The sequence below is a fragment of the Diplodia seriata genome, assembly GCF_021436955.1.
Source record: "Diplodia seriata strain FDS-637 chromosome Unknown scaffold_4, whole genome shotgun sequence".
NCBI classification, from domain to species: domain Eukaryota; kingdom Fungi; phylum Ascomycota; class Dothideomycetes; order Botryosphaeriales; family Botryosphaeriaceae; genus Diplodia; species Diplodia seriata.
In genome coordinates, this window is record NW_027117311.1 from 3,635,621 (window position 1) to 3,661,581 (window position 25,961).

General features: G+C 57.4%; 6 protein-coding genes across 6 annotated transcripts; 3 read left to right on the forward strand and 3 right to left on the reverse strand.

Moving 5' to 3' along the window:
• Positions 1-902: 902 nt before the first annotated feature.
• Positions 903-1,475, forward strand: SLS55_004970 (uncharacterized protein; the record flags this gene model as incomplete). Its single annotated transcript, XM_066776421.1, has 1 exon — positions 903-1,475. One exon carries the CDS (start codon positions 903-905, stop codon positions 1,473-1,475), a length of 573 nt encoding a protein of 190 aa, XP_066634302.1.
• Positions 1,476-2,977: 1,502 nt separating this feature from the next.
• Positions 2,978-4,085, forward strand: SLS55_004971 (uncharacterized protein; the record flags this gene model as incomplete). Its single annotated transcript, XM_066776422.1, has 3 exons — positions 2,978-2,981; positions 3,400-3,626; positions 3,726-4,085. The coding sequence occupies 3 exons, from the start codon at positions 2,978-2,980 to the stop codon at positions 4,083-4,085; spliced, it is 591 nt and encodes a 196-aa protein (XP_066634303.1).
• Positions 4,086-7,267: 3,182 nt separating this feature from the next.
• SLS55_004972 (uncharacterized protein) lies at positions 7,268-7,900 on the reverse strand (the record flags this gene model as incomplete). The annotated part of the gene is made up of 2 exons (XM_066776423.1): positions 7,268-7,738; positions 7,895-7,900. The coding sequence occupies 2 exons, from the start codon at positions 7,898-7,900 to the stop codon at positions 7,268-7,270; spliced, it is 477 nt and encodes a 158-aa protein (XP_066634304.1).
• A 10,975-nt stretch (positions 7,901-18,875) lies between these two features.
• Positions 18,876-19,413, reverse strand: SLS55_004973 (uncharacterized protein; the record flags this gene model as incomplete). Its single annotated transcript, XM_066776424.1, has 2 exons — positions 18,876-19,285; positions 19,347-19,413. 2 exons carry the CDS (start codon positions 19,411-19,413, stop codon positions 18,876-18,878), a joined length of 477 nt encoding a protein of 158 aa, XP_066634305.1.
• A 1,692-nt stretch (positions 19,414-21,105) lies between these two features.
• On the forward strand, positions 21,106-22,860 carry SLS55_004974 (uncharacterized protein; the record flags this gene model as incomplete). Its single annotated transcript, XM_066776425.1, has 1 exon — positions 21,106-22,860. One exon carries the CDS (start codon positions 21,106-21,108, stop codon positions 22,858-22,860), a length of 1,755 nt encoding a protein of 584 aa, XP_066634306.1.
• Positions 22,861-24,644: 1,784 nt separating this feature from the next.
• SLS55_004975 (uncharacterized protein) lies at positions 24,645-25,758 on the reverse strand (the record flags this gene model as incomplete). The annotated part of the gene is made up of 2 exons (XM_066776426.1): positions 24,645-25,057; positions 25,755-25,758. 2 exons carry the CDS (start codon positions 25,756-25,758, stop codon positions 24,645-24,647), a joined length of 417 nt encoding a protein of 138 aa, XP_066634307.1.
• Between the last annotated feature and the right edge of the window lie 203 nt (positions 25,759-25,961).

Below are 25,961 nucleotides of genomic sequence, written 5' to 3' on the forward strand. Positions count from 1 at the left end.
ATGACGTCTCATCCTCACGTTCTCGGACTCTGGCGTCACACCCTGCAGTATCAAGAAGTCACTCCTCCGCTGCAGCGTACCGCGAACCTTTGACGAAGCACCAGTCACCCGCACCGCCATTCCGTCAGACGTCTTCCGCTCATCACTCGCCCGCGCCTCACAATCGCCGTCCTGATCCAGCAGGCTATTACCCATCCTTATCAACGAATCACCATCATACTCCATCCCCTCACCATGCCACTATCGGCAGATTAAATGATGGGCGTGGAACTCTTGCTGGACCCAGCTTGCATCTACCTAGTAGAGGAACAGCAGCACCAGCAACAAACGACCATTACTATCCCAACCACTACCTACCTGCGTCAACAACACAGCGCCCCGAGCGGTCGCCAGCACGCCCACCAGCGTCGCCAACCTACTCTTCAGGCGTGCCAACGTCCAAATACGCCCCCGCTGCGCGAATAACGAACACAAACGGCAACAACATCAACAACAACAACATTCCAGCCTTCAGCGCCGCACACGGCCGGCTCCCCCCGCCACCACCATACCCCCCTCCACCAACATCATCATCCGCCCCCAGACCGACCGCTCCCTCTCCCGCTTCCACCCCGCACGGCCCGTCGCACTGGCCGCCGCAGACGCCCACCCAGTCCACGATCCATCCTCGTTATACATATACCGAAGCGGCTCCGCAACACGCCGCTCACGAGCCTCTTTCTGCTGCAGCTACTGCTGCCGCTTACGCTCCCCCTCTTCCCCCTCCCACAGCAGCCGCCGCGCAGCCACCACCATCCGCCGAGCAACACGTCAAAGTCAAGTTTTCGAAATCCGGCGCGCTGGCGGCGACGGCCGGCTACGTCGACAACACGAAGACGATCATCGAGGGCGCCGACACGGCGATGAAGTTTTGGGACGACCATCTCGCGCGGTGGGTGTACAGTGCTCCGAAGAAGAAGAAGAAGGAGGAGGAGGAAGAGGTGGAGGAGGAGGACGCCGATGACGGTGGGAAGAGTGAAGACCACGACGACGACGACGACGACGGCGACGGCGACGGCGACCATCACCACCACCACCACCACCACCACCACCACCCGTCCAGAACAGACGGGGGGGCGGCGCCTCCGACGAAAGACAGCACCACCGCCGCGCCCTCGAACCACCTACAGCCCGCCACCACCACCTCCGACCCCGACCCCGACTCCGACTACGACTACGACTCCAACCCCGACCAATATTCCGACTACGACTCCGAATACGATTCCTCGCCCCCCGAACCCTTCCGCATCGGCGACCGCGTCCGCTTCGTCCGCGGCTCGCGCGGGCTGCACGGCAACACCGGCCCGTTCGAGGTGTGCCGCGCCGACGCGAGCCGCGACGTGTACGACGTAAGCTTCCCCGGCACCGCGTTCGTCGTGGGCGAGGGGGTCGAGGGGGATGAGTTGGATTGGGTGGGGGGTGCTGGGGATGCTTAGACTCGTAGTTTTTTTTTTTTTTTTTTCTTAGTTTCTTGGAGGTTGATGTCGTGGATGCTGTGAGACGATGGTGTTGGTGTCTTGCCGTGTGTTTCTATTGGCGCGTTGGCGGACGGACTCCTCGCGCGGAAGTTGGATGGGCTTGTTCGGGTAATAGCGGCGTTTGGAGCGTTTTTATTCTAATGGACGCGTAAAAATATTTACTTGTGCTGTCTGCAGGTATACCATGTTACAAGGCCGGAGTAGTAAAAATAGCCTAAATATGGCGCGGGACACACGGCCGATCCAGAAGATGATACATGTCGTCATGGGTGTGCCCAATCAAGCAATTAACCGATACCGCCGGGTATCTTCCCTGTGGCGTTGGACCCCACCGTCTGCTCATCCACGGCCACACATACTGCTTACATTGTGCTTTTTGCTCGCGAATGCCACCGCGCCTCGATGAGATAGCTCGAATACCCACAGCGAGCAGGATAATGTCACAATTTCGAAGGGTGGATCGCTCTGAGGGGGCCTTGGGTCGAAGCTTTTTGGCGGCGGCCAAGTGGGCGCCCCCAAGCCCCCCGCAGAGCTTGGTACGGCTTATGTGTCTTGGAGCGGGGGTCGCTGCAAGCCCTACCGACAGGTGAGCCACTGCCTTTTCTCGATCTTATTCCCACAGGCTTACTGTCGTACCACCGTGAGCCTTCCTTTCGGTGCCATCTTTCAGCAGAACAAAACTGCTTCTTGGACGGCTGAACATGTGCGTAATCAGTGCGATGGTCCGGCTTACCCTCCGCCCCGGTAATTCGATCGCTCTTCCCCACATCAAGGCGGTCGACGATCCAGCCGTCGAACGCCCTGAAACAAACCCAGCACCCGTCTCCTCGTGCCGCTCCAACCGTCGACGCGGGCGCCTGCAAGGGAAGGGTATCGAGCATGGCCACGGCTCATGCCCCCAAGGCTGCCATGACCCGCCGAGGAACCTGGCGAATCCTAGCGACGCCTCGGCCATCTCTTGTTTACCCCCAGATGCTCCACAGAGACGATCAATTCCCGTCCGATGCGGGGCAGGGCAGGGATTCGAGGCGAACCACGCCCGGCGAGTGGCCTAGCTTCTCCCGCTATCGAAAGCCGACCCCGGCTTGATATCCAAACCGGGCCTTGGGCGCTGACAGATGGCTGCAGCCTTTCAATCGACGGCTCCATCCCGCGCGTCCGGCATCGTCCAAGATTCCGGGTATTATTATCATGGCATACTGATAAGAAGGAGGGCGGAACCCTGGGGTCCTCCAAGGGTCCACCACCTCCTCTCTTGCCTCCATCGAATACACCGTGCCATTCGAGATGGGGCCTTCTACGGTCAACGCCTACACGCCTAGCCAGGTCACCGAGATGGTTTCCCGGGCCGGCGTCCACAAGGGTCGCATGCACCCACTGAAGGTGTTTCTGTCCTCCGTCAGCGCCGGGTGCCTCCTCTCCTTCGCCGCAGCCTCGTGCCTCACCGCCAACACAAGCACATGGGTAGGTTCCGGTGCTTTGATCCCATTCGACAGGTCAGACTGACGCGGTCTCGCTCAGCTCCAAGAGAATGCACCCGGTCCCGCGAGACTCCTCGGCGCCATTGTCTTCCCTTACGGCTTGGTGTTGATCATCCTCACCGGCGCCGACCTCTGCACCGGCACTTTCATGGTGCGCGCGCCCAACACGGCGTCTGTCTGTGATAAGCTCGCAACTAACCGTTTGTTTTCAGTACACAACCGTCGCTGTACTCCACCGTCGGCTGTCAGTGTGGAGAATGCTCCTGCACTGGTTCATCACCTTCTGGGGCAACCTCGCCGGCTCGTTATTCATGGTCGCCATCATCTTCGGCTGTAAGCCCCATTCCCTCTTCCCCTCCTCCCCGTCTCCCGACCCTAACTCTTTTTTTTTCGTTTTGCAGACGGCGGCGTCTTCAGCACCGACCCCTACAAGGCCGAAGTCATCTCCTTCACGACCAAGAAGCAGGCGACGCCCGCCTTCCACATGATCCTCCTGCGCGGCATCGGCTGCAACTGGCTCGTCTGCCTCGGCTGCTTCTTCGCCATGCAGGCCCGCGACCTGACGTCCAAGATCGTCGGCATCTGGTGGCCCATCTTCGCCTTCGTCTCGCTGGGCTTCGACCACGTGGTGAGCTTCCCCCTTTCTCCCTTTCCTCAACCCGAAAAGAGAGAGAGAAAGAGAGAGAGAGAAACGAGGCTGACCCGACCCGACACCGGCGATTTCCAGGTCGCCAACATGTTCTTCATCCCCATGGGCATCTGGCTCGGCAACCCGGCCATCACCGTCGGCCTGTACGTCTGGAAGGGCGTCGTCCCCGCGCTGATCGGGAACGTCCTCGGCGGCGCGCTTTTCTGCGGCGCGTATTACTGGTACATGTACCTGTACGAGCAGGACGCCCCGCTCGTCGACGGCGTGCCGTATCGCGCGCACGAGGAAGACGTGGAGAAGGGGATCGGGAAAGGCGAACGCGTCGAGGATGTGAGGGCGTTGCGCAAGGGTGCCGGTGAAGGCGCGGGCGGCTCGTCGGAGGAGTTGGAGTTGGAGAGGGAGCAGGAGGTGAGGGCGGTGAGGGAGACGGGCGCGTAGGGTTGGTTGGGTGGGAGTGGGGGAGGGGGCGTGGGAGGGAGGGCGGAAAAAAAGAAAAAAAGGCCCACGTACCGACTATTGGGATCTGTTTTCGAAGAACTGGTTCCCTCTGCTCAGAGAATTTTATACTTATCTTTTGGAAATGTAAGGGTTGAGTCCCGTGCTAAGTAAAGCGGGACATCCTTAGCCGGGGAGGTAGGAGTGGCTGTCTTCAAGGGCTTCATATATACGGATGAAATTAGGAAGTGCTTATTGCTTTACTAGACATGGGAAAGTTACATAGACTTGCGGATAACGTTATATTAGTTCCCTTACAGCAGCATCACAGATGTTCCGGCTAGCCGGGAACAGCCTCCACCATCTCGGTCCCTCGGTTGATGTGAAAACACTTATTGGTGGCGGACTGCTGTCGCTTTTGAAGACTTAAGCGAGACAGTCACTCGCAAGCTTTGGTTTGTTATTACCGACGTCGGTAAAGGATACGGCCTACTACTCCGACACGAGCAAACCCTACCAGCCAAAATTTCTAAAGAGCACCGTGGCATCCTCACCGATGAGATCCGCGCCAAGTCCGGCGGTAGGTACCAACACTTCTCATACTTGATGCATGCTGACGGCCATCCAGTGGTTTCTTCATCACATACATGGGATAAAAGGAGACAGTGAGTGGACAACGGTCACACATGGGAAGTGCAAGGTCAGCGCGATTGGGAAGAAGACCACTCAATGGGTGGCTTCGCGCCCCGGTGGCTGCAACAATCAGTATGTATATAGCCTAGCTTTACGAGCCAACAAGATAATGCACGCCGATCTCCAATTCGACAAGAGAAACCGATGCTTCCAAACAAGTGATGCATTCCCACGCCACGCGTCCACGGGGCGGGCCCTCTCCGCTCTAACTCTAAGCCGTCTATAAATCTTCCCACCATGACTCCTCGGTGACCACCGCAGCATTGCTCGTACGCCCTGTACGCGAGGGAGTCCGACCAACAACTTCAGTCGCTCTCAACCAGCGGCCACTCCGTAACCCAATACATCGTAATAGATCGTAAGTACCGACGGACGCGATGTATGTCTCCAAAATCTATAATCAACAGTCGAAAAGAACAAGGGAAAAAAAAAGGTCCGGGGATCCTGGAATCCGGTTCGTCTACGGGTTGGGGTTGTAGAGCTTGGCCATCGACTGCAGAGAGAAGAGCCAACGTCAGCAAGAAAAAAAGAAAAAAGAAAAAAAAAGTCGTCCAAGAACGGAGGAGGTAGAGAGGGGGAGAAAACGGAGACGGAAGAAGGCGCAAAAAAACAGAAAGAAAAAAAAGAAAAAACTCACCGCCGCCTGCCTCGGCTCGATAAACAGCGCCTCAGCCTCATCCAGCACCAACGGCGTCTCGCCCGCCTCCTCATCCACCAACGTCTCCAACCTCCCCCTGACCCACGCCTTCCTCCCCTCCACCTTCGTCGTCTCCGCGCGCAGCACGATGAACTGGCCCGCCCGGCACGGCGCCTTGTAACTGATCGTCAGGCTCGCCGTCATGCCGATCTTGTTCGGCAGCGCGGGGAAGCAGCACCGCGCGAGCCCCTCGTCCAGCAGCGTCGCCAGCAGCCCGCCGTGCACGACGCCCGGGTGCCCGCACAGCGCGGCGCCCACGTAGTGCACGCTCACCATCCGCGACCCGTCCGCCGCGGCGAACGCGAGCGCCGGGACGACGAGTTCGTCTTCGCCGAGCAATGTGCCGGCGGTCAGGTTGTTGGCGCGGAGCGAGGCGGGGATGCGCATGTGCGGCCGCGACTCGATGAGGGTGCCGTCGGCGCGCAGGGCGGCGACGCCCGGGTGCGATTGCAGCTGCGCTTCGATGAAGGCGGCGCGCGTGCCTGGGGCGGGCTGCCATAGCGAGAGCGTTTCGGCGTCGGTGGGGGGCGAGAGCGCGTCGTCGACGACGGGCAAGGCGGGCGCGGCGGACATGGCGAAGCCGAGCGTGAAGGAGAGGGCGGCGAGGAGGGTGGCGCGGAGGATGCGGACGGGGCGGGAGCGCGGGCGGGGGGTTTGTTGTTGGCGGTCGGCTGCGTCGGTGGTGGTGGTGGTTGTGGGCGTGGTTGTTGTCGTTGTTGTTGTTGGTGGTGGTGGTTGTTCTGTAGGGGCCCGTGGGTTAGACTCGACTCGGTATGGGAATTTGTTTTTCTCTGGTTCATGGTGGCTTACCGGCGACGGTGGATTGCAGTCTTCGGTGCTGGAGGGAGCGGAGGACGGGCGGCGAGCAATTGATAGGAGCGCGGGCGGCGGCGAAGGCAGCGTTTTGTAGTGCGGCGGGCCGGAGAAGCGCAGTCCGGCTGGGGCGCGCCGCCCAGGCTGGCGAAAGGGTCCGGATCGACATACGGGCGTAGTAGTGAGCGCGTCAGGGGGGCCCGAAAAAAAAGAGGCTCAGGAAAGGCGGTGGGCGGCGGGCCTTCTTTCTCTGGCGCGTCGCGGTGCGGCAGTCGTTGAGGTCGGAGGTCCGCCGAAGAGGCTTGGGCTGGACCTCGGCTCGCTTGCCCGATGCGATTGGCTGCACCATTCTACCCAATCGCCCTGACCTCACCCGTTGTCGGCTCCCTCGCTCCGTGATAGTGTAATCAACCTCTGGTCAGCCCTTCCTTCCTCGGCACTCGAATGGTAACCGCAACATGACTTCGAGTAGCGCGAATTCGACTGTGAAGTAATAAAAATATTTGTAAACGGCAGACACATTGAGGTTTTGCGAACAGGAAATGTCATTTGTTCAACTATGGAGTGTATGTTGTCACCAAAGCAACCTCTAGCCTGTGCTCTACCCACTTTCGCCAGTCTAATCGAAGCTGTGGAAGCTAAGGTCAAGCCTCTTTAGCAGAGGCACGTAGCTTTAGTTCGAGTAGCTTTGCTTTGCTCTTAGAATCCCCGCCTCCTATCGACCAATGTTCTACATCGAAGCCGCCGCGCATGTCAAGGCTAATATGCCGCGCGGACATGGCAGAGCGGACGGATCGCTATCGACGCTAGCCGGGCGGGCTTCGAAATGGCAGGCTGCGTGTCAGAGGACTGGCTGAGTGTCAGCCGAGCATGCAACGGCACTAGCCCCATGAGCATAGAACAGGTCATGGGCGTGGACTGCGTTGCTCCCTTCCCGTTTTCTTGTTGATGACCATGCCGAACTTGGGTGTATCAGCCAGCATCAGGACTCGGGACGTTCAGCGGGACTCTCATCATCTACCGCCGACTCAGCCTGCTTTTGCTTCTCCGCAACCTTCTCTCCGCAATCCGCACCGGGGCTCTCTTCAACAACGTCGCCACCCACATGTGCCTTGCCGTCCTCTCCGTCTCGCTGCGACGGACCCGTAGTTTCCACCTCAGCCTCATCACCCTCCTCATCCAACTCCTCCTCGCCACCATCCCCCATCCCCTTAAGAATCTCATCCTCGACCCGATCCAACTCCTTCAAAACAAACGCAATCGACGCATCCCTCGCCTTCTCCAGCCGCACCAACGCCTGCACGGGCAACTTCCCATAATCCATCTTCTTCGTCTCCGCCTCCCGCTCCCCGGCAACAACCCCCTTCTTCTCCGCCAACAGCCGCCTCAACACGGCCAGACTCCCATCCCTCTCCTCCAACACCCTCACCAACCCCTCCCTATCCCCCGCCACCTTCTCCTCCGCCCCCACCCCGACCCCCACCCCCCGCCCGCTCCGCATCCACACCCCCACCGCCTCCCTCGCCACCCTCTCCACATGCGCAAACCTCACCGGCCCCAGCAAAACCCCGCCATACCACCTCGCCACGACCACCGCGCCCTCACCCACCCCCATCGCCTCCAGCACTTTCGCCAGTCTTTTCCCCGCGTATTGTTCGCCATCGTCGTCGAAACCGGTTTCGGTGACGCGGCCGACGGAGGAGGCTGATGCCGACGATGAAGCAAATAGCTTCCGCTGCGCCGTCGGCCGCCGCCACGCGGCGATGCGGTGGGTCGCGCCGGCGAAGTCTGGGTGCGCTTGCAGGGTGCGCGCGGGGAGGGTGGGGGAGAAGGCGGCGGTGAAGGTGGAGGCGCGGTCGGTGAGGGGGGCGGAGCGGTAGATTTGTTGGTGGTGGTGTTGGTGTTGTGTGGTGGTGGCGGAGGAGGGAGAAGGGGAGGCGTTGTTGTGGAGGAGCTTGGTGGTTTTCGACGGGCGCCGGCGGCCGGCGTCGTCGTCGTCGTCGTCGTTGGTGGTGGATGACGGTGGGGGCAGGCGGCGCTTAAGAGAGGAGGAGGATGAGGAGAAGGAGGACATGGTTTGTTTCGGCGCAACGCGCGGGATGGCGCGGCTCTTCTTTCCTCGGGGAGTTGGGTTCTGGTTGGTGGAGGTGTTTGGAAGGGTGGTGGTTGTGGTGGGTCGGGACGGGAGCTTGGGCGCCGGGTTGTTTGGTGGCGGGTAGGTGTCACGTGCATTCGCGACGACGTGACGCGACGCGATGCCGCTGCAAGGCAACTGATATAATATTATGTGCAAGTTTATGTAACTATTCCACTTCAACTAAGTCGTGTGCTTCAAGATGCTTCGATTGGCTCCGACAGGACTCGAAGCGGCCTTGTAAACTCTCTGGTACCCCCGATTTTGTAGAAAGCTTTTGGGGATCGGCCCGCATCATCTTGTTGGCTCGTAAAGCTAGGCTACATACATACTGATTGTTGCAGCCACTGGGGTCCTTCAAGCAGTATCCGCGTTTTCGCGCGCGGTGTGAATCCACTTCTTGTCAACCAGACTCGTCCGTCAGCTGGAGCGAGCTGAGGCGCAGTTCCGGCCAATGGTCTCAGCATCGCACTATTCTACTTCATAGCGCTGGCCTTACACTTTTGCTGACTGGTCGTTGATTCACTGCCTCAGTTCTTTCCGGTGGACGCAACTTTCAGAAAGTGAACGGCACATTCAAGATTGAGATACCCCGACTGACAGGGATGCTGGATGTAGAAAAGCACCAGGTGAGCTCGGCGGTTTTCTTGTCAGTCCACGGAATCAAGAAGGTTCGATTCACTTCCTATCGAAGGAGCTGAAGCCTCAAAAGCAAAAAAAATCCTGTTTCGAAATGATAAGTGGAAAGAGCGACAAAGGTGAGGGGCAATGCTGCGGCGCGTGGACATGAGCTTCAGCGTGGCGTTTGAGATCAGCCAATCGGATTCCCTTTTGCGCGTGTGTACTGTGATATCTGAATTCTGTGGCTTTTGCGGCCCTCACTAAAAGGGATTCAGGACCTATTGTTTCTGGTGGCTGCATGCTGTGTAACCACGGAGGAAGCGATCATCGATCATCAGTGAGGATTCCGGGGCGATAGATAGAGAAGAAGACAGTACCGACATAGATTTGAGACAACGGCGATGAGCACACTTAATTTGAGATGAGGACAAGAAGTTGAAACCTCCATTATGTCGCCTTTCGCGATGCCCGCGGGTGCTCTGCCGGTCAGAGTGGCACTTCCGATGCGTCTCGGGCTTCCGCGTGGCTTCATGCAGGCGACTCAGCTGAACGATGTCCCGAATTCGTCCTTTTCCGGTGCATGCGTTTGGTGATGCTTAATCAATGATTGGACCTTTCTTTTTCTGACCCGCATCCTCAGCTTCATGCATTAGGCTTGGCAATAGTCTCTGAGGCGAGGGGGCGTTGCAGTAAGACAAGGCTATTGCACCCATTAGAAGCGATGATTCCCCCCGACCTGCTGTACAGTTCTTCCCACAACGTCCACACCGAATTCCCGGCAAACATGTCAGCAGATTGGTGGCAGAACTTTGCCAACAATTTCGCCTCCGATTTGGCACCGCTAATCTCTCTTCTGGGAGTCACCAACTAAACAGTACCTCAGCGAGACTTTGACATTCGTCGATGTTTTCATCTTCGCTATGGCTCCGATGGGGGTGATTACAGCAGTGGTCTCTGCAATCCGTGTGGCCGGCGATCCGTCGCTGCGCGCCTTCATTGGTCGAGCACAAGAGGGCGCTGGGCTCGCTGAGGCGGAGCTTTGCTCGTCTACGAGTCGCGATGTATGCGAGCTTTTCAACAGGGCAGGCATCGCGAGGGTGTTTGGCCGACCGAAGATTCTGGAATTCGTTCATGACCAGCATTTATCCGACAAAGCTGGGATTTATTCATTCGAAGAGCATCTCAGACCTGAGACTTGGGAAGAGCAAGGATTGGGTAGATGCGACAAACCCCACGGTATTGAGGGAGGTCGAAGCGGAGAGAGCAGTGGTGGGAAGAGGACTTTCGCAGAGTACCCGAATCTTACCTTGAATGTGGGTATCCAGAAGCTACCACGAGGGTGCTTCTATTTCGCAGCGGTTCTTGGCTTCGTTTTACAAGCTGGCGTCGTCGTGTTCGCGGCTTTGACAACATATTCATTCCCAGACACGTTCAAGAAAGACGGGACACAAATCGCAGTCCCAGCCTTTCCGTTTGCTTTCGCCGGAACCATTCTCCTATGCATAGGCGTCGGTATGTGTGCTTTCATCATCGATAGCAGCACGCATGAGCGGATTTTCAAACGGAAAGGCAATACATTCCGACTCTACTGGATCCAGCCTGGAGGCCAAGTTGTCGGGGACCAGGTGTTTGATAGCTTTGCGTACTCGGATGCCGACAACCAAGTCAAGGAGTATACGACCTCTTGGAAGCATGATGATAGCTTCAGACAATGGCTCTTGGTCTGGATAGCAATCCTTTCTACGAGTGTTGGATTCGTGCTTCAGTTTCTCGGTCTTCGGACTTTGCATTCAACTGTCTCTGTGGCACAGTTTGGGTCCATGATTGTCATGACCATCATCAGAGGATTGCTGCGAGCGAAGCGCATGAAGAGAGATGCAAACCTCCTCGGCAAACTGGGCACTATCTGTCTGCACCATGAACTGGACTGGCTAGCCCTGGAACTGGCCCGAGACAAAACAGCCAGCGAAACTTCTGATGGCAGCATACAGCCTTTTTGGTTAGTCACGAGCTTTAGGAATGTTAGGACTGCGGTTTCGATAACCCCCGCCAAATCGACTCCCCATGTTTCCCAGCATGATGGAGCTCAAGACCGCGACATCCCTTATGAAAAACCCTCGGCGAACAAAACTCTTGACGTCTATATGTACAGGGTGAGGCTGGCACAATTGACTGGCGCATTTACACCGTTCACAGTTCAAGCCGTCAAGAACCCCTGGGAGGACTCTATGGTTGCTTCGCGACAATGGTCTATCAAACTAGCTGGAGCAATCGAAGGAATAATGAGTACGATCAACAAACAATGCCAGATGGAAGACACTTGGCCTGATACACTTTCAATATGCTCGACGGTACCCTGTCGGATGGGGAGTCGGAATGATTTGTACCAAGCTAGCGGGAGCTTATTCCTATCAGTGGATCGTATCCTCGAGAACAATGGACTTCAGGGGCCTTGGAAGGCTAGCTTAACACAGCTTGAAGCTGCTCTGGGCCTTTGGCTATGGTCTCTCGTCCTACAAGGAGTAGCGCAACGAAGTGAATGCAAAAACGAGGAAACCACAAACGCAAGCGATCTACTCTCCGACAGAAAACGGTTTATTCCACGATCATCCCGTCTAATATCCTTCCTTGACCACTCAAATACTTCCGAGATCGACTCGGAGCTGGATATCTGGCTTGGGCATCGCAACAAGATCCTGGAAGCGACAACTATGAATCCATTGCTCCATACGTTCGACCCTGGAAGCGTGTGGGTAGAACAAAGCCTCAGAGAAACGTATACACAAGTCGAAGAGATCCAATTATCAGCAGATAAGCGCCACAATGCACGGAGGTTCTTTGGTTCTAACCTGATTCCCCCACATGCGGTTTGGAACCCAGAGCGACAGCCATTCAGAGTCTTCCATTTTCCATCGACAAGCTCTTTGGAGATGATGTGTGCTCAAGAACTCCTCGCTATCTTCTTCGGCGCAGTTGCGGCCCGTATTAAGAAGCTTGGTGGCAACACGAAGATCGTGGAGGGACCTCTTAGGGTTTTCGCTGTCAACACAACACTGTCCGAGATGATTGACAACGTTACTTCTTCGGGAATCGGCGACCCCAATGATGCCATTGCTTGTTTGATTCCGGTACTTCACTCCGCCAAGAAACTGCCCTATCCGGATGTGTTCAAGGCTGCCAGGGTCTCGGGATACGAATTTTGTCGACGAAAAGAGTGGAAAAGAGCAGAAGACTGCCTACTACCTGCGTTGAAGCTGGCGCTTCAAGATTTCAGGGAGGACCACGGATATACCAATCTCCCGGGCAACACAAAGCGCACCAGCCAGATATTCATGTGTCTAGTCGACGTCTGTGAGCTCTATAGACAAACCCTGCATGGTAAAGATGAGGACCACGTTTTTGGTGAGTGTGGTTTCAGCTCCCTCGCAGATATTTTGGTGCCCACATTGTCATTATCACACGTCTCAGAAGAAATATCAGATTTCCTGCGGAAAGGAATGGAGACAGCCTCAGCATCTCTGATATCTTCATCACTACAATATGTTTCGACTGATCTGGAGGACCAAAGCGGGGTTGGACATCAAATTCTCGATCTTTCGGCAGCACCCGAGGAAGATGACCAAATGCTTGATTTAGGCAATGACGGTGATTACGCCGGTAGGCCGGTTGTTGCATTTGCTGCCAAGAGCGGCTCCTATTCTATCATCAAGCGGGTCCAAAGTGTCGGCGTTGATGATAGAGTGGCAGACTACAATGGACTCAATTATCTACACCATGCCGCAGGAAGGTTCAACGTGTGGGTATTTGAGGATCTAATTGGTAAGAACCATGGAATTCTCGGCGAAAGAGATCAAGAAGGACGAACACCTCTACATCTCGCTGCTGCTGCAGGTAATACAGATGTTGTCCAATTTCTTCTCAACGCAACCTTCGCGGACGTCATCAGGCCCACGGACACGGATCGATTCTTTAAGTCTCCACTGGATTATGCCATCTTGGCAGATCATCTTGAAAGCTTTCAGATTCTGTCCGACCTCACGACACCAAGCCAATCCGAATTATCTTTCCGAAGTCCTGATGAGTTTCAGCTCAAGAACCTGTTCAAAGCTGCGTGTTGTGGCAGTGCCAATATTCTGAAAAGAATACTGGAAATGACCCTTGGACCTAATCCGACTCCTCCGGTATCTCGCTTTGAAGAAAGGTTGAGGGAATGCCAACTGGCTCTTACCTGCACGGATTCCGAGATCTGCATTGCGATCATCGATGCTTGCATTGAGAACGGCTTCAATGTAAACATGCGGCTGTCGACAGGAGAAAGGACGGCACTCTCTTTCGCGTCGGAGGCTGCTAGATCAGATCTCGTACGTTACCTCATCGGCAAGCAAGCAGACCCTTCAATCAAAGATGAAAGCGGGCGAACGAGTCTCCATTACGCGGTCAGAACCCAGTGTGAACGTACAGTGGAAGCACACCTCGAGCCGAGGTCCGACAACATCATTGATGCAGATATCAGCGACACCAATGCGTTGGATCTAGCTCTCGCAGACAAGTCATTCGTTATAGCGTCTATGCTTCTCAGCAGGGGCGCTCGATGCCAGAACTTGATTCTTCCGTTCAGCGCGCTTGCTGCAACTCAGGAGAGCTCCTCGACAGAATATTCGCTTTACTTTCTGGGCAAAGACTCACAGATCAAGAAAATATCAGTGAGCGGTCAAGGAGAGTCACCAGCTTCAGGCCTCTCTTCTGTTCCGGCCTCTGCGAGAGTATTTACGCCTCTGGCTGTTGTCGGATGTCACATGAAGGTATTATACAAACCAGAGCACCTTAAGTCGTGCATTTACTAACAAGGTGAAAGCATCATCTATTCTACATCTCGGAAGACAACATACTCTGCAACATCTGCTACGATCGTGGCATTTGGCGGGATGGTCTATTGGGAAAGGAGGAGTTCAAAGCCTCCCCTGCATCCTCAATCGCCGCGTGCACAATGGATGATATGGTCTTTGTGTTCTACCAAGGTCAGTGACACCCTTTACCCAATGAATTATCACTCACAACGGCAGATGACCAAGATTGTATCAACAAGATTCGGATAGATCTGGTATCCGGGGATGCGATCGAGAGCAGAGTCGCTAAAGCAACGAAAGGCTCGGGCTTGGCAGTGACGAGTTTTGGTAAGGCTATAAGGATTTACTACCAGAACATACACTTCGAACTCTTGATGGCATGCGACTATGAGCCCAGCGAGGACCGTGGTCAGCTCCGCAAATCGGTACTGCCACGTCACAGAGATATGGCTGCGCGCACTTCAATCGCTGTTTTACGAAACGAAGTGATTGATGGTGAAGTTGTTTGGTGTAGCAAAGATGGAACATACGCTTCTGAGGTACAAAATATACCTTGTTTTGGGAGAGATCCAGAAAAGGTTTTCTGGGGAGGACTTCACCACAGCAACGGCTTGACTCAACTGGCAGTCACTAAGGTTGGCGGCATCACCAAGGTCCTTTACCAAGGCAAACGTGGCGATATCTGGCAAACAGAATGGAAAGAGGAATGGGATGAGGCGGATAAGTTTGGATCTTCTGCGAGAATGCTGGTAAAGTCGTCTAGCCTGTGAGGTCTACAGACACCTTGGGACCAACTAGTTTGATTCATTTGATGTCTTTTCGGGTTTTGGACTCCTTGGAATGATGGGGAGTTGGATGGTAGCATAGACCGCTTGATGTATACAATCCCAATGACGCAATTCGTAATTTGCCTCTGGGCGTGCGCTCCACTAAGACTATCGAATAATCAAGGTCGACAAAAGAGTATCCCACAGCATCAGTTACTCCCATAGCATCCTATTGACATCGAAATCCCATCCCTCGATGTATTCGTACGAATTCGGATCACGCATCTGCATCCGCTTACCCGCTTCAACCTCCTTCCTTCCCTCCCTCAAAGCTTCGCCCCCTCCACCCCCCTCCAAATCCTCTCAAACACACCGACCCCAAACCTCCCCAACGCGGTCCCCACCCCCACCGCCTCCGCACCCACCCTCCTCATCCGCCTCCACCCATCCGCATCCTCCACGCCCCCGACGCCAATAACCATGACCCCCGCCAACCCCTCGACCCGCCCCAGCGCCTGCTTCAAACTCAACACATTCCCCAACGCCAACGGATGCAACGGCGCGCCCGCCATCCCCCCCAAGCCCAACCCACTCGCACTCCGCAAGACGGGCTCCAACGCCCCCTTTCCACCTCCCCCCCTCCCCAGCACCAACGCCGGCGCCAGCGTATTCACCGCCGTCACAAACCCCACCGGACACGCCCCTGCCCCTGCCCGGCCGACCCCCGCGGCCAACGCCCCCACAAACTCGTCAAACATGCCCGCATGCGTAAACGGCGGCGTCTTCAACCCAACCACAACCACCACCCGCTTCCCCCCGGCCTGCGCCTCCGCCTCCGCCTCCGCCCTCGCCTCCGCCAACGCCTCTACATACGCGCTCACGGTTCCCCGACTATACGCCGCCGGCACCCCCGCGATGTTCGGACACGACAGGTTCACTTCCATCGCCAGCGGCATGCAGACGCGCCGCGCGTGCGCCCGGATAAGGCGGTGGCACGACGCGACGTCCGCGGGCGTGCCGGTCACGGAGATGATGATGGGTTTGTCGGTGCGGAGGCCGTTGCTTTCGGTGGAAGGGCTCGCGCTCGCGCTCGCGCTCGCGCTCGCCGTTGCCATCGCGGAAATGGTGGCGATGATGGAGAGGTAAGTGGATAGCGGGTGCGGGCTGTAGCCGAGGGTGTTGAGGCTTGCTGCTGCGGCGGCGGTGGCGGCGGCGGCGGGCGTTGTGGTGGCGGTGGTGGGTGAGGCGGGGGAGGCGGCGGTTTCGTGGGTTAGCGGCGAGAAGAAGGTGTATTGGTTGATGGCGTCGTCGTGGGGGTAGCCGTGCAGGGTGCTGGTGCGGGTCGTGACGGCGCCGGTGTGGGGGCTGGCGTAGAGCGGGAGCAGGTGCGAGAGGTCCGTCGCCCATGGGTTGGCGGAGTTGAGGAGTGGGGGGTTGATGTATAGTGGTGGTGGTGGTGGCATTGTTCGGGTTTCGCTGGTCAGGGTGGATGATGGTGGTGGTGGTGGTGGTTGCTGGCTGATGGCGCCCGGGGTGGGTTGGAAAGGTGCATGGTGGGGAGTGGTGGGTGGGAGGGTTGGTGGTGGTTGGAGTAGAGCTCGGGTCGTTATCGCCGGCTGATAGGCATCGCGGCGCGTATCACCGGCCCGAGGAAGTTGTGGCCGCCGGCTTCGCAACCTGTGAGGGCTCGGGTTCGACGATTTGGTGTTGAGTATCGGGACAACGGCTTGTGAAGACAGTCGCTACATCTGGCATGGCCATTTGATCTTGTGAATTGGTTTTAGAGCATCATCCCTCAACCATTTGTTCGGACTCAAGCCGCCGAGCCCGATATCGGCAGTCTTCATTGTACGACAACGCTGTACTTGTCGACACTCAGTACAGTGCAGACGCAGACCATGCTTTCAGTTTCAAGCAAAGGAGACTCTGAACCTCGGCTTGGGCAATGGTCGTATTGCGCGGCCATGACACTAATAATATTCTCGGATGATACAAGGTCCGGCGACAAGCTGCATGAACGGGACGAGTCAGCATAAAGGGGCTTGGCGGTTTAAAGTTCCATAGTGCTATAGGCAGTTACGTGTGTTTGAAGTCGTTGTTTGTGTGGCGGTGCAACCTTAGTCGCAGTGCAGCTCGGAGATCAGCAGAAGCCCGACTCTATCTCCGAGAATCGAATACTGAGAAAGGAAAGATCTGGAGAACGAGCAAGCCTTACGCGACCCATTCAAAGAACAGGAAAAACGAACGCGTCATCAAAGGAATAGGCGTTGCTTGCAGGCCTAAACGCATTGCTGCGGTTCTTCCTACTGTTGATTCTCTCATGTCCGAAAAGTAAACACCGAGCCAGCAACAAAAGCCCCTTTCCGCAGCTGCTCAGGCGCCTGAGACATTCCACGATGTTTACGTCAATGCGAAACTACACTACATGTCTGCTCGTGAGTTCCTCGATACGGTCCACTACGCGCATTGACGACGACAGACCTAGTCCAAAAGCAGCCACGCCCCTAAGACTCCATTCGGCACCGGAGCACATCATCGGTCGGGAGCAGATCAACCGAGAAAGCGCCGCCCGGACAGCACCCGGCGATTCATCGGCATCACGAACCACTTCACCCACCCACGTACCGGAAGGGGATAGTAGAATAGCCGACCGTCCCTCGCGCCATATCCATGGCCCCCACCATAACGTTTGCATTGAAACGAAAAGCGCGGTCGAGTGGCTGTAGTGTACCCACCCGCGTGCTGCCCGCCCGTCCCATAAGCGCTTGCCCGCACACGGGCCGCGTCAGCAGCGCACGTACGTGTGCCTTCTTGCCCGCCCCGGACGCTAGCTACTTCCAGATCAATCAATTGTCGAACCTTGCAACAGAGGGACGCTGCTTTCTCTTGACCCTCCAACAGACTTTTGCCCCCGCGCCTGTGGGTGGGCTGGGAGCGTTCGTTGCGCATCTGAACTACTCCGGGTAAATTTCGCGCGCGCCATCTGAAGGGTCGAGGACGAGGGAGAAACTTGCCTGGGGAAGAGCCATGACCGCGTCTAGACGCCTCACAGACCTCTGGGAGGGTGCGAGCGGAAGGATTTGTCGTCACGTCGTAGGGCTGAGTGGCCGGTAAGAAAAACCTCACCGCTGGCCCTCGCGTTCGGAGCATCGAGATGCAACACTACCACCACTGCTGTCTCCTGTTCCACATTCCGGAACCCCAATTGGATTCTCTTCAAACGATCGCCCAAATTTCGGTGTGTTTTTTTTTGTAGGGCTAGGGAGATCTAGAAGCTCTCAACGGCCGTGGAATGGGCAAGATCGGCGTTCGAGCCATCGACGGATGGAGAACCGGCACAGCCAATGTCTCAGAAAACTTGTTCGTGCCCAGACGATCCATGCCGCTCTCAGCTGCGCAGACTATCGAATCTGTCAGGGACTGCTAGATGGTCCGTCTGGAAGTGGCGAATGCAGAGACGGTGAAGGCTTTGTTTGGGCTTCTATAGTGGAAGGCTTGTGGGTTAGTGAGATGATCTGCGCGGACTGAGTACATGCCTCGGCCAATCTTCCAGAGGTCGAAATGTTTTTGGTGCTCAGTGTTAGTTGCGAAGGTCAAGGTACGTAGTTGGAAACCAATAGGGACCGACATCCACTTTTGGACCAGCACTATTTCAATTTTAACCAAGACACAAAGTAGTAAAGGCATGTTTTCCGAAGAGAGACCTGATATGCAACTTAGATACACAATCCTCAACGCGTATACCACCCCAGAACGTTACTTCCCATCCAAAGTAGGTTCAGTTTCATCTTCTGTACTGCGGGATATAGATTTAGTAATCTGTTGTATAGCTATTAGAATATAGTGATACAGAAATCTATTTATCAACCTTCTCGCTTCCTCGACACTTACTAATCGAATACAGCTAAAACGTACGCACACATCTTCCCTCTTTTTAGATTCCCCCGGCCACGTCAACGTAAAATCAGTGCAGAATAAGACTTATGGACATCAAAGCAAGCGGAAAATCGTAAGAACTCAGAGTGACCACGGAACTGTTTAAGCGATGACATTGGTCGCTAGCGAAAGCACTATCTGGACAGTATAAAAAAAAGAAGAAATAGTAGCAAAAGTTAAAGAGGGCTAGGTAGTAGGAAGGACAGCCATCACATCCGCGATTCATCCTCATGTTCGACCCCCCTCATCCACAATCCCGACGTGCACTTTTTTCCCCTCACACACCTAAACCTTCTTGTTGTCAGGCGGCGCGATGGTCCTCAGCGAGATGGGTATGCTGGTGCCATCATTCTCATCGCCAGCATTCCACTTGAGGGTCCAGATGCCGTCCTCGTCGGCGGGGGTGGCGTAGAACTTGGACTGCAGGGAGCCGGCGTCGGACTTCCAGAAGAGCCAGTTGCCGTAGAAGACGAACCCCGTGTCGGTGTAGCTGTCGGAGGGGGCCGAGTCGGCGATCTGCACGCTGTCGAAGGCGGAGCCGTTGGGGTTGATGTAGAAGTACTGCGACGACGGGAACGTCACGTTGGACGAGTTGGGGCTGACGCCGATCGGCCCCGACGACGAGTCCCACGAGAAGGTCACGTTGGACGCCACCGAGACGTTGGAGGGCGGCCGGTTGCCGACGTAGGCCGTGCCTGGAGGTTGAGTGGTGTTAGCCGCGGAAATCGAAAAGTGTTAAGGGCTTTGAGGACTTACCGTCGCCGTAGGTCAGGCGGACGCCGCCGATTCCGGCGTCGGGGGTGGCTCCATAGGCGTAGACCATTTTCGCGTCGAAAGAAGAGGCGCGGGCTTCCAGAGGAACAGAGGCGGCGGATGCAATGCTGGTGGTAGCAAGCAAGACGAGGCTGGTGATGGAAACCATGATGGGCATTTGGTTAAAAGGCAAAAGAGCGTAAGGATAGGGCAGACTCCTGTGTTTGGAGTAACGACTGAAGATTGAAGATCGCAATGTACAGAGAAGGGAGGCCTTCGTTTCGCAAATCTGGGTCGATGGGTAACACTGGGGGTATATACGCGCAGGCGGGCTTAGAATGTGCGTAAGTGTCGGCGTCCTGCTCTGCCTATCCGCTCAGCCCAGCCGGCCTGATTAGCTCCGCACGCGCCAGCCACGCTGACTCGAAGTACGCGGCAGTGCGTAGGTGGGATGGGAGAGGCGTTAGCCATCCGTGCCGCGAAAGGTAAATGCGCAAGTGTTTGCCAGGGTGGAAGAGGCTGAGGGCGCCTGGACCACGTCGAACCCTAGTTCAGCGTCGCGGCCAGCGAGTCACGCAATAAACGCAGCGGGTTCATATTGAAACAGGCACATTAACCCGCGACTAGCAGATGACGCAGTCCCGAGCCACACAGCGCGGCCCGATGTTCGGAGGGACTACCGGTTGTCTACGGGGCGTGCGTGCGCTCGCGTGTCGAGGCGAGCGACAGGGGCTGGTTGCTTTTGAGCTGACGACGACGCCAGGAACCCACCGCCTAAGTTTAGCTCAGCCCTGCAGCCATGATCGGTCTGGGGGAGCAGGGAGCCAGATCGAGGCCGCCCTGACAAGCCAGCACTCAATCTCAGACAAGCCTCTGCAGCTCAACGGCCGACTCATCACCGCACGACGTCGAATTCGCCGCCCCAATTCCCCGCGCCGCGGCTCCGTGGCTTGCAGTCTCTCCGCAGCGCGGCTGACGCCTCGGCAGCCACACCCGGCCTGCATCGAGGCCCAAAACGGAAAGTATTGGTGCCGCATCAACGTCCAAGCCTCGCCTCGCTCTAGCGCCCGCGCTGGCCGAGAGCTTATCGACGGGCAGGCCAGCGGTCAGCAGAGCCAACCAACGGCCGCAGAGAGACGCGGGGCTGACGCGTTCAGGCACCAGCACCGCCGGTTTGCCAAGGCCGCGTCAGTGTTGCGCCGCCGGGATATGCAGATCCTCGGCACTGTCCGAGTCATTGTCGACCGCACGTTTGGGGGCTTTTGCTAATGGCGCCAACCGGACAGGACCACACGGGCCCCGAGCCGGTTGAGCCTCCACGGCCAGCCAGTGGCCGTCCAGACACCCGGCCTCCGCCCTACCGCCCCTTCTTCGGCCGTTCCTGGTACTCCGTACCTCGTGCCGGGGTGTGTTGAGCCCCTCAATCTATCAAACTCTTGCTTAGATGCTATACCGTTGTAGATCTTAGCGACATGGCTTGCCTCCGAGTCCGCCCACTCAGCCCACTTCGCACTCGTGCCCTGCTGCAGCGCCACGCGTTCCCGTGCATATGCGGATACGGATGGTGTTTTCCACATCGGGACTGTGGTAGAGAGCCTCGATGCGTGACTGCTCCCCGATAAAAGATTAGCCATCTCACCATGCTCCGATCCCACCATCCACTGAATCCATCATCCCTCTCTCCATTCGTTCTTTTACCAGTCTGGCGTCCGTTCGTTGAAGAGTCAGTTCGCTTTTTTCCCACTCTCTCCGTCCCGTCACAATGAGGACCAGCTTCCTCCTTGCGGCCTCGGCCCTGCTGGGCTTCTCAGCCGCCGTCCCGCAGGCTTCGTCGTCTGTCACTACCTCCGCCGCGGCCTCAGCCTCGGCCAACAGCACCACAACTTCCTCGGCCGCCACATCAACCTGCTCGGGCAACACTGCCGACGACCGGACTACCTGGTGCGACTACGACATCAGCACCGACTACTACAGCGACGGGCCGGACACCGGCGTCGTTCGCGAGTACTGGTTCGTCGTGAGCGATGTTACTGTCTCGCCCGACGGCGTCTCGCGCTCCGCCATGGCCGTCAACGGCAGCATCCCCGGCCCGACCATCATCGCCGACTGGGGCGACACTGTGCGCGTGCACGTCACCAACGACCTGACGACGAGCGGCAACGGCTCCTCCATCCACTGGCACGGCATCCGCCAGAACTACACCAACCAGAACGACGGTGTGGTGTCCATCACCCAGTGCCCCATCGCCCCCGGCGACAGCTACACGTACGAATGGAAGGCCACGCAGTACGGCTCATCGTGGTACCACTCGCACATCGGGCTGCAGGCCTGGGAGGGTGTCTTCGGCGGCATCATCATCAACGGGCCCGCCACCTCCAACTACGACGAAGACCTCGGCATGATCTTCCTCAACGACTGGGACCACTCGACCGTCGACGAGCTGTACGCGTCGGCCCAGGCCAACGGCCCGCCCACGCTCGACACGGGGCTGATCAACGGCACCAACACGTACAACGACTCGGGCACCGTTACGGGCTCGCGCTTCGAGGTTAGCCTGACCGAAGACACCAGCTACCGCATGCGCCTGGTTAACGGCGCCGTCGACTCGCACTTTAAGTTCATGATCGACAACCACACGCTGACGGTCATCGCTATGGACCTGGTCCCCATCGAGCCCTACGAGACCACCGTCCTGGACATCGCCATGGGCCAGCGCTACGACGTCGTCGTCACCGCCGACCAGGCCTCTGTCGCGTCCGACTTCTGGCTGCGCGCCATCCCGCAGAGCGCGTGCTCGGACAACGACAACAGCGACGACATCAAGGGCATCGTGCACTACGGCTCCTCGACCGACACGCCCTCGACGTCCGCGTACGACTACACCGACGCCTGCGTCGACGAAGACAGCTCCGACCTCGTCCCGTACGTCTCCAAGACGGCGACGTCGGGCACGTCCCTCGCCGAAGCCGTCACCGTCGGCACGAACTCCGACAACCTGTTCCGGTGGTACATGAACTCGACGTCGATGGCGGTCGACTGGGCGGACCCGACGCTCCTCCAAGTCTACAACGACGACCTCACCTTCACCAACACGTCCGGCGTCGTCCAGCTGGACAGCGCGGATTCGTGGTACTTCTTCGTCATCGAGACCGACAACGCCGTCCCCCACCCCATCCACCTGCACGGCCACGACTTCTTCATCCTCGCCTCGGGCACGGGTAGCTACACCGCGGGCACGACGACCCTGAACCTCGACAACCCCCCGCGTCGCGACACGGCCATGCTGGACTCGTCCGGCTATCTGGTCTTGGCGTTCGAGACGGATAATCCCGGCGCGTGGCTCATGCATTGCCATATCGGCTGGCACACGTCCGAGGGGTTTGCCCTGCAGATTCTGGAGCGGTACACGGAGATTCAGGACGCGCTGATTGATTATGATACCCTGGACGCCACGTGCTCGGCTTGGACGACGTATGCGGAGGAGAACTCGGTCGAGGTGGACGACTCTGGTGTGTAGGGGGGGATCTGATCTGACCGGGAGGAGGGAGAGACAGGGGAGGGGGTAGAGGGGTTGGAGTTGATGCATTCCGGGTGGCCGGATGGCGTTGGACTTGCAGAAGTCTACACTTTCTTTTTTTTTTTTTCCCTTTTTTTCCGACTTTCCGACTTTTTACTTTTTGTTGTCTTTCGTCATCCTCGAATGCAAAAAAACTCCCATGCAGTTAAGATACGCAGTGGGATAGTGGCAACGGCGTTCATTTTCCGGCTGCAAGTGTTTCCTCGACATCGTATCTATTAATGCTTCTCCTTGGGAACTAGAAACAGAAATGGAAAAACTCATGACTCAATTGCTGAACTATGCAGCCGTGATGACCAGTCTTTGAGTGAGACACTAGCAGTTCCGAATGGGAATGTTTGTTGTAACTTTTTGAAAGATGTATGGTCTACGATTCAAACCCGGAAAGTAAGGAATTCAAGAGATGACTACCGGATTCAATTTTCGTGCTTCGTTCTCGCCCTGCACTTACCTCCCAGATTGGGATACCTGCAATTTTTCTTCCTCGCTGCTCATCGCTCCTTTTATTTTCTCTCTCAATCTGTCATGAAATGCAGCATCGCAATGCCGAATAAGGAAAAACCAAAAGAAAAAAGCCAGACATTTTTATCCCATAACGCCGAGCCAATGCATCTTCCCTTCCTCCCTCTTTCTCCGTTCATCATCCGAACGACCAGGAGCCGGGTTATCATGTGCCCCAACCCGCTCCACAGCACCCACTCACTCGACTCCTTCCAGCTCACAGTTCACTTCCCCCCCGCAGGCACCCTCTCCTCCACCCTCTCAACAACAAGACCACTCGACGAACCGCTCCCTTCCGACCCAGCATCGCTGCTCCCCCCGTCCCCGTCGATCCCGTCCTCCTCCCCCTCAACAACCCTCTCGCTCCCCTCGGGCGGGAAACGGCAACCGATCAGCATGACGGCCGCAGCAACAGCAACAGCCGCATTGCACACGAACACCAGATTCGGCCTGCCGACGGCGGCGAGCTCGGAGAAGACGAGGCCGAAGACGCTCACTAAACCACGTTCGTTAGAAAACAGGGTTCGTTCCGGACGGGGCAAGACGAAGAAGAAGAAGACGAAACGCGGGGGGGGGAGGGAGGGAAAAAGGACCACCACCACTTCATTCACTCACAAGTACTCAAACTCGCCACCATCTCAACCAAACTAATCGCCCCCAACGCATCCGCCTTCTGCCCCGCGGGGCACATCTCGATCATCACGCTCTTCGCCGCCGACGCGCTGCCCGACGCCAGCGGCAGCAACGTCGCGACCATGAACACGTGCCACGACGCCCCGCAGAAAGTAGCTAAGCCCGTCAGCAAACCGTCCGCCACAAGGCTCCACTTCAGGAAGAAGAGGTCGAAGGCGCTGTTCGTCGGGTTCGTCGTGCTGGTGGTTAGGGGGTGCGCGTCGGAGACGACGGCGGATGGGTCGCCTGAGGCGGGAGAGTTGCCTTCCAGGCCGAGCGAGATGGCGGCTTCCATGTCTTCGGCGGCGGAGACGCGGCGCGTGCGGGGGGTGCGGGGCGCGGGCGCGGGGGGTGCGAGGAGCGCGGTGGTGGTGGGGCCGGGTGGGGGTTGGACGGCGGCGGGGACGGCGGCGGCGGGGTTGAAGAGGGTCGAGGTGGCGAACCAGGCGCGGCCGTGGTCGATGATGTGCGGGAAGGCGAAGGTGAGGAAGGTGCCGCGGATGACGCAGTAGTAGGACATGAGGACGCCGTTCTGGAAGTCCCGTCCGTCGTCAGTCAATAACTTGGGGGATGATGATGCTTGGGGGGAGGTGAAGGGGGAGGGGGAGACATACCTCCTTCGTCCCGAACTCGAACTTGATGGTCGAAAACATCTGGATCAGCGTGGGGATGTAGCCCGTCGCCAGCACGCCGGTGAAGATGCCGGCGAACAGCAGCGGCACGCCGTAGTGCCGCACCACGCGGCCGTCCGCCAGCCGCCACCGCTGCGGCGCGAGCATCCTGGCCGGCCCGAGGAAGCGCGACAGCCCCTGCGATTTCTTCCCCCCCGCCTTCTCCTCTTCCTGCTTCGGCGGCGCCACGTACGGCAGGAAGAGGTAGGCGTACAGCGTCGCGAACACCATGCTGCACAGCGCCACCTCCCACGGCGCTTGGATGCCGAAGACGTCGCCGGAAACGCCGCCGACTGCGTAGTGCGGGTTGTTAGTGCGAGGGAGGGCGTGATTGGAAGTGGTTGCTTACGGAGGTAGCCCAGGGCGGTGCCGAACATGATGATGCCTTGCAGCTTACCGAAGACGGCGGTGCGCTGGGCGGGCATCACGATCTCGGAGATGAAGGTGTTGAGGACGAGCCTTGGGTTGTTAGTGCTTGGTGAAATTTGGGGTGGACGAGCAAAAACGCACATGTAACCGGCAGGGCCGCCGAAGAGGCAGATCAGCTGGGTGGTCTGGATGATGATGATGCCGTTCATGCCGCCGACCATGACTGTTGTCGCACAATCAGTTGCGATGTCGGCGCCGTGCGGTGCTGGTTGGCTTACCTCCGACGTTTTGGCACATCAGGCGGAGCACGGGGAAGAAGGTCTGCTGGATCATGGAGAACCTGGGGCCAAGTTTCTTGATTACGTAGCCGGTAAGCAGCAGGTTCATGACACCGACGATGGTGGTGGAAGTGCCGACGAGCGTGACCTGGCGCGCGGTTTCGGCCTCGATTTCGTGGACTGCACAGCGGTCATGGCCGGGCGGAGGCGTCTCATGCGTCTTGTAAAACTCGTCGCACGTCATGAGGCGGAAGGCGTACAGCATGCTGCTTGGTGTGAGTTTGTTGTTTTGGCAGCGGATTGGGATTGACTCACGGCACCTGGGTGAAGGACATGGACAGACTCATGATGAAGCCCATCAACAAAATGCGCGCCTCGACCCATTTGCTCTTCGGCTTCTCCTGCTGCGCCTGGGCCGGCAGCAGCGGCGTTGTCTCGGACTCCACAGCCATCTTGAAAAGTCTGTTTGAAACAGCGAGAGAAGGGAGTTGGAGGAGGAGTAAGAACGGGTGGGCAGCGGATGGCGCGAGCTAGGCGTCGGCTGTCGTGC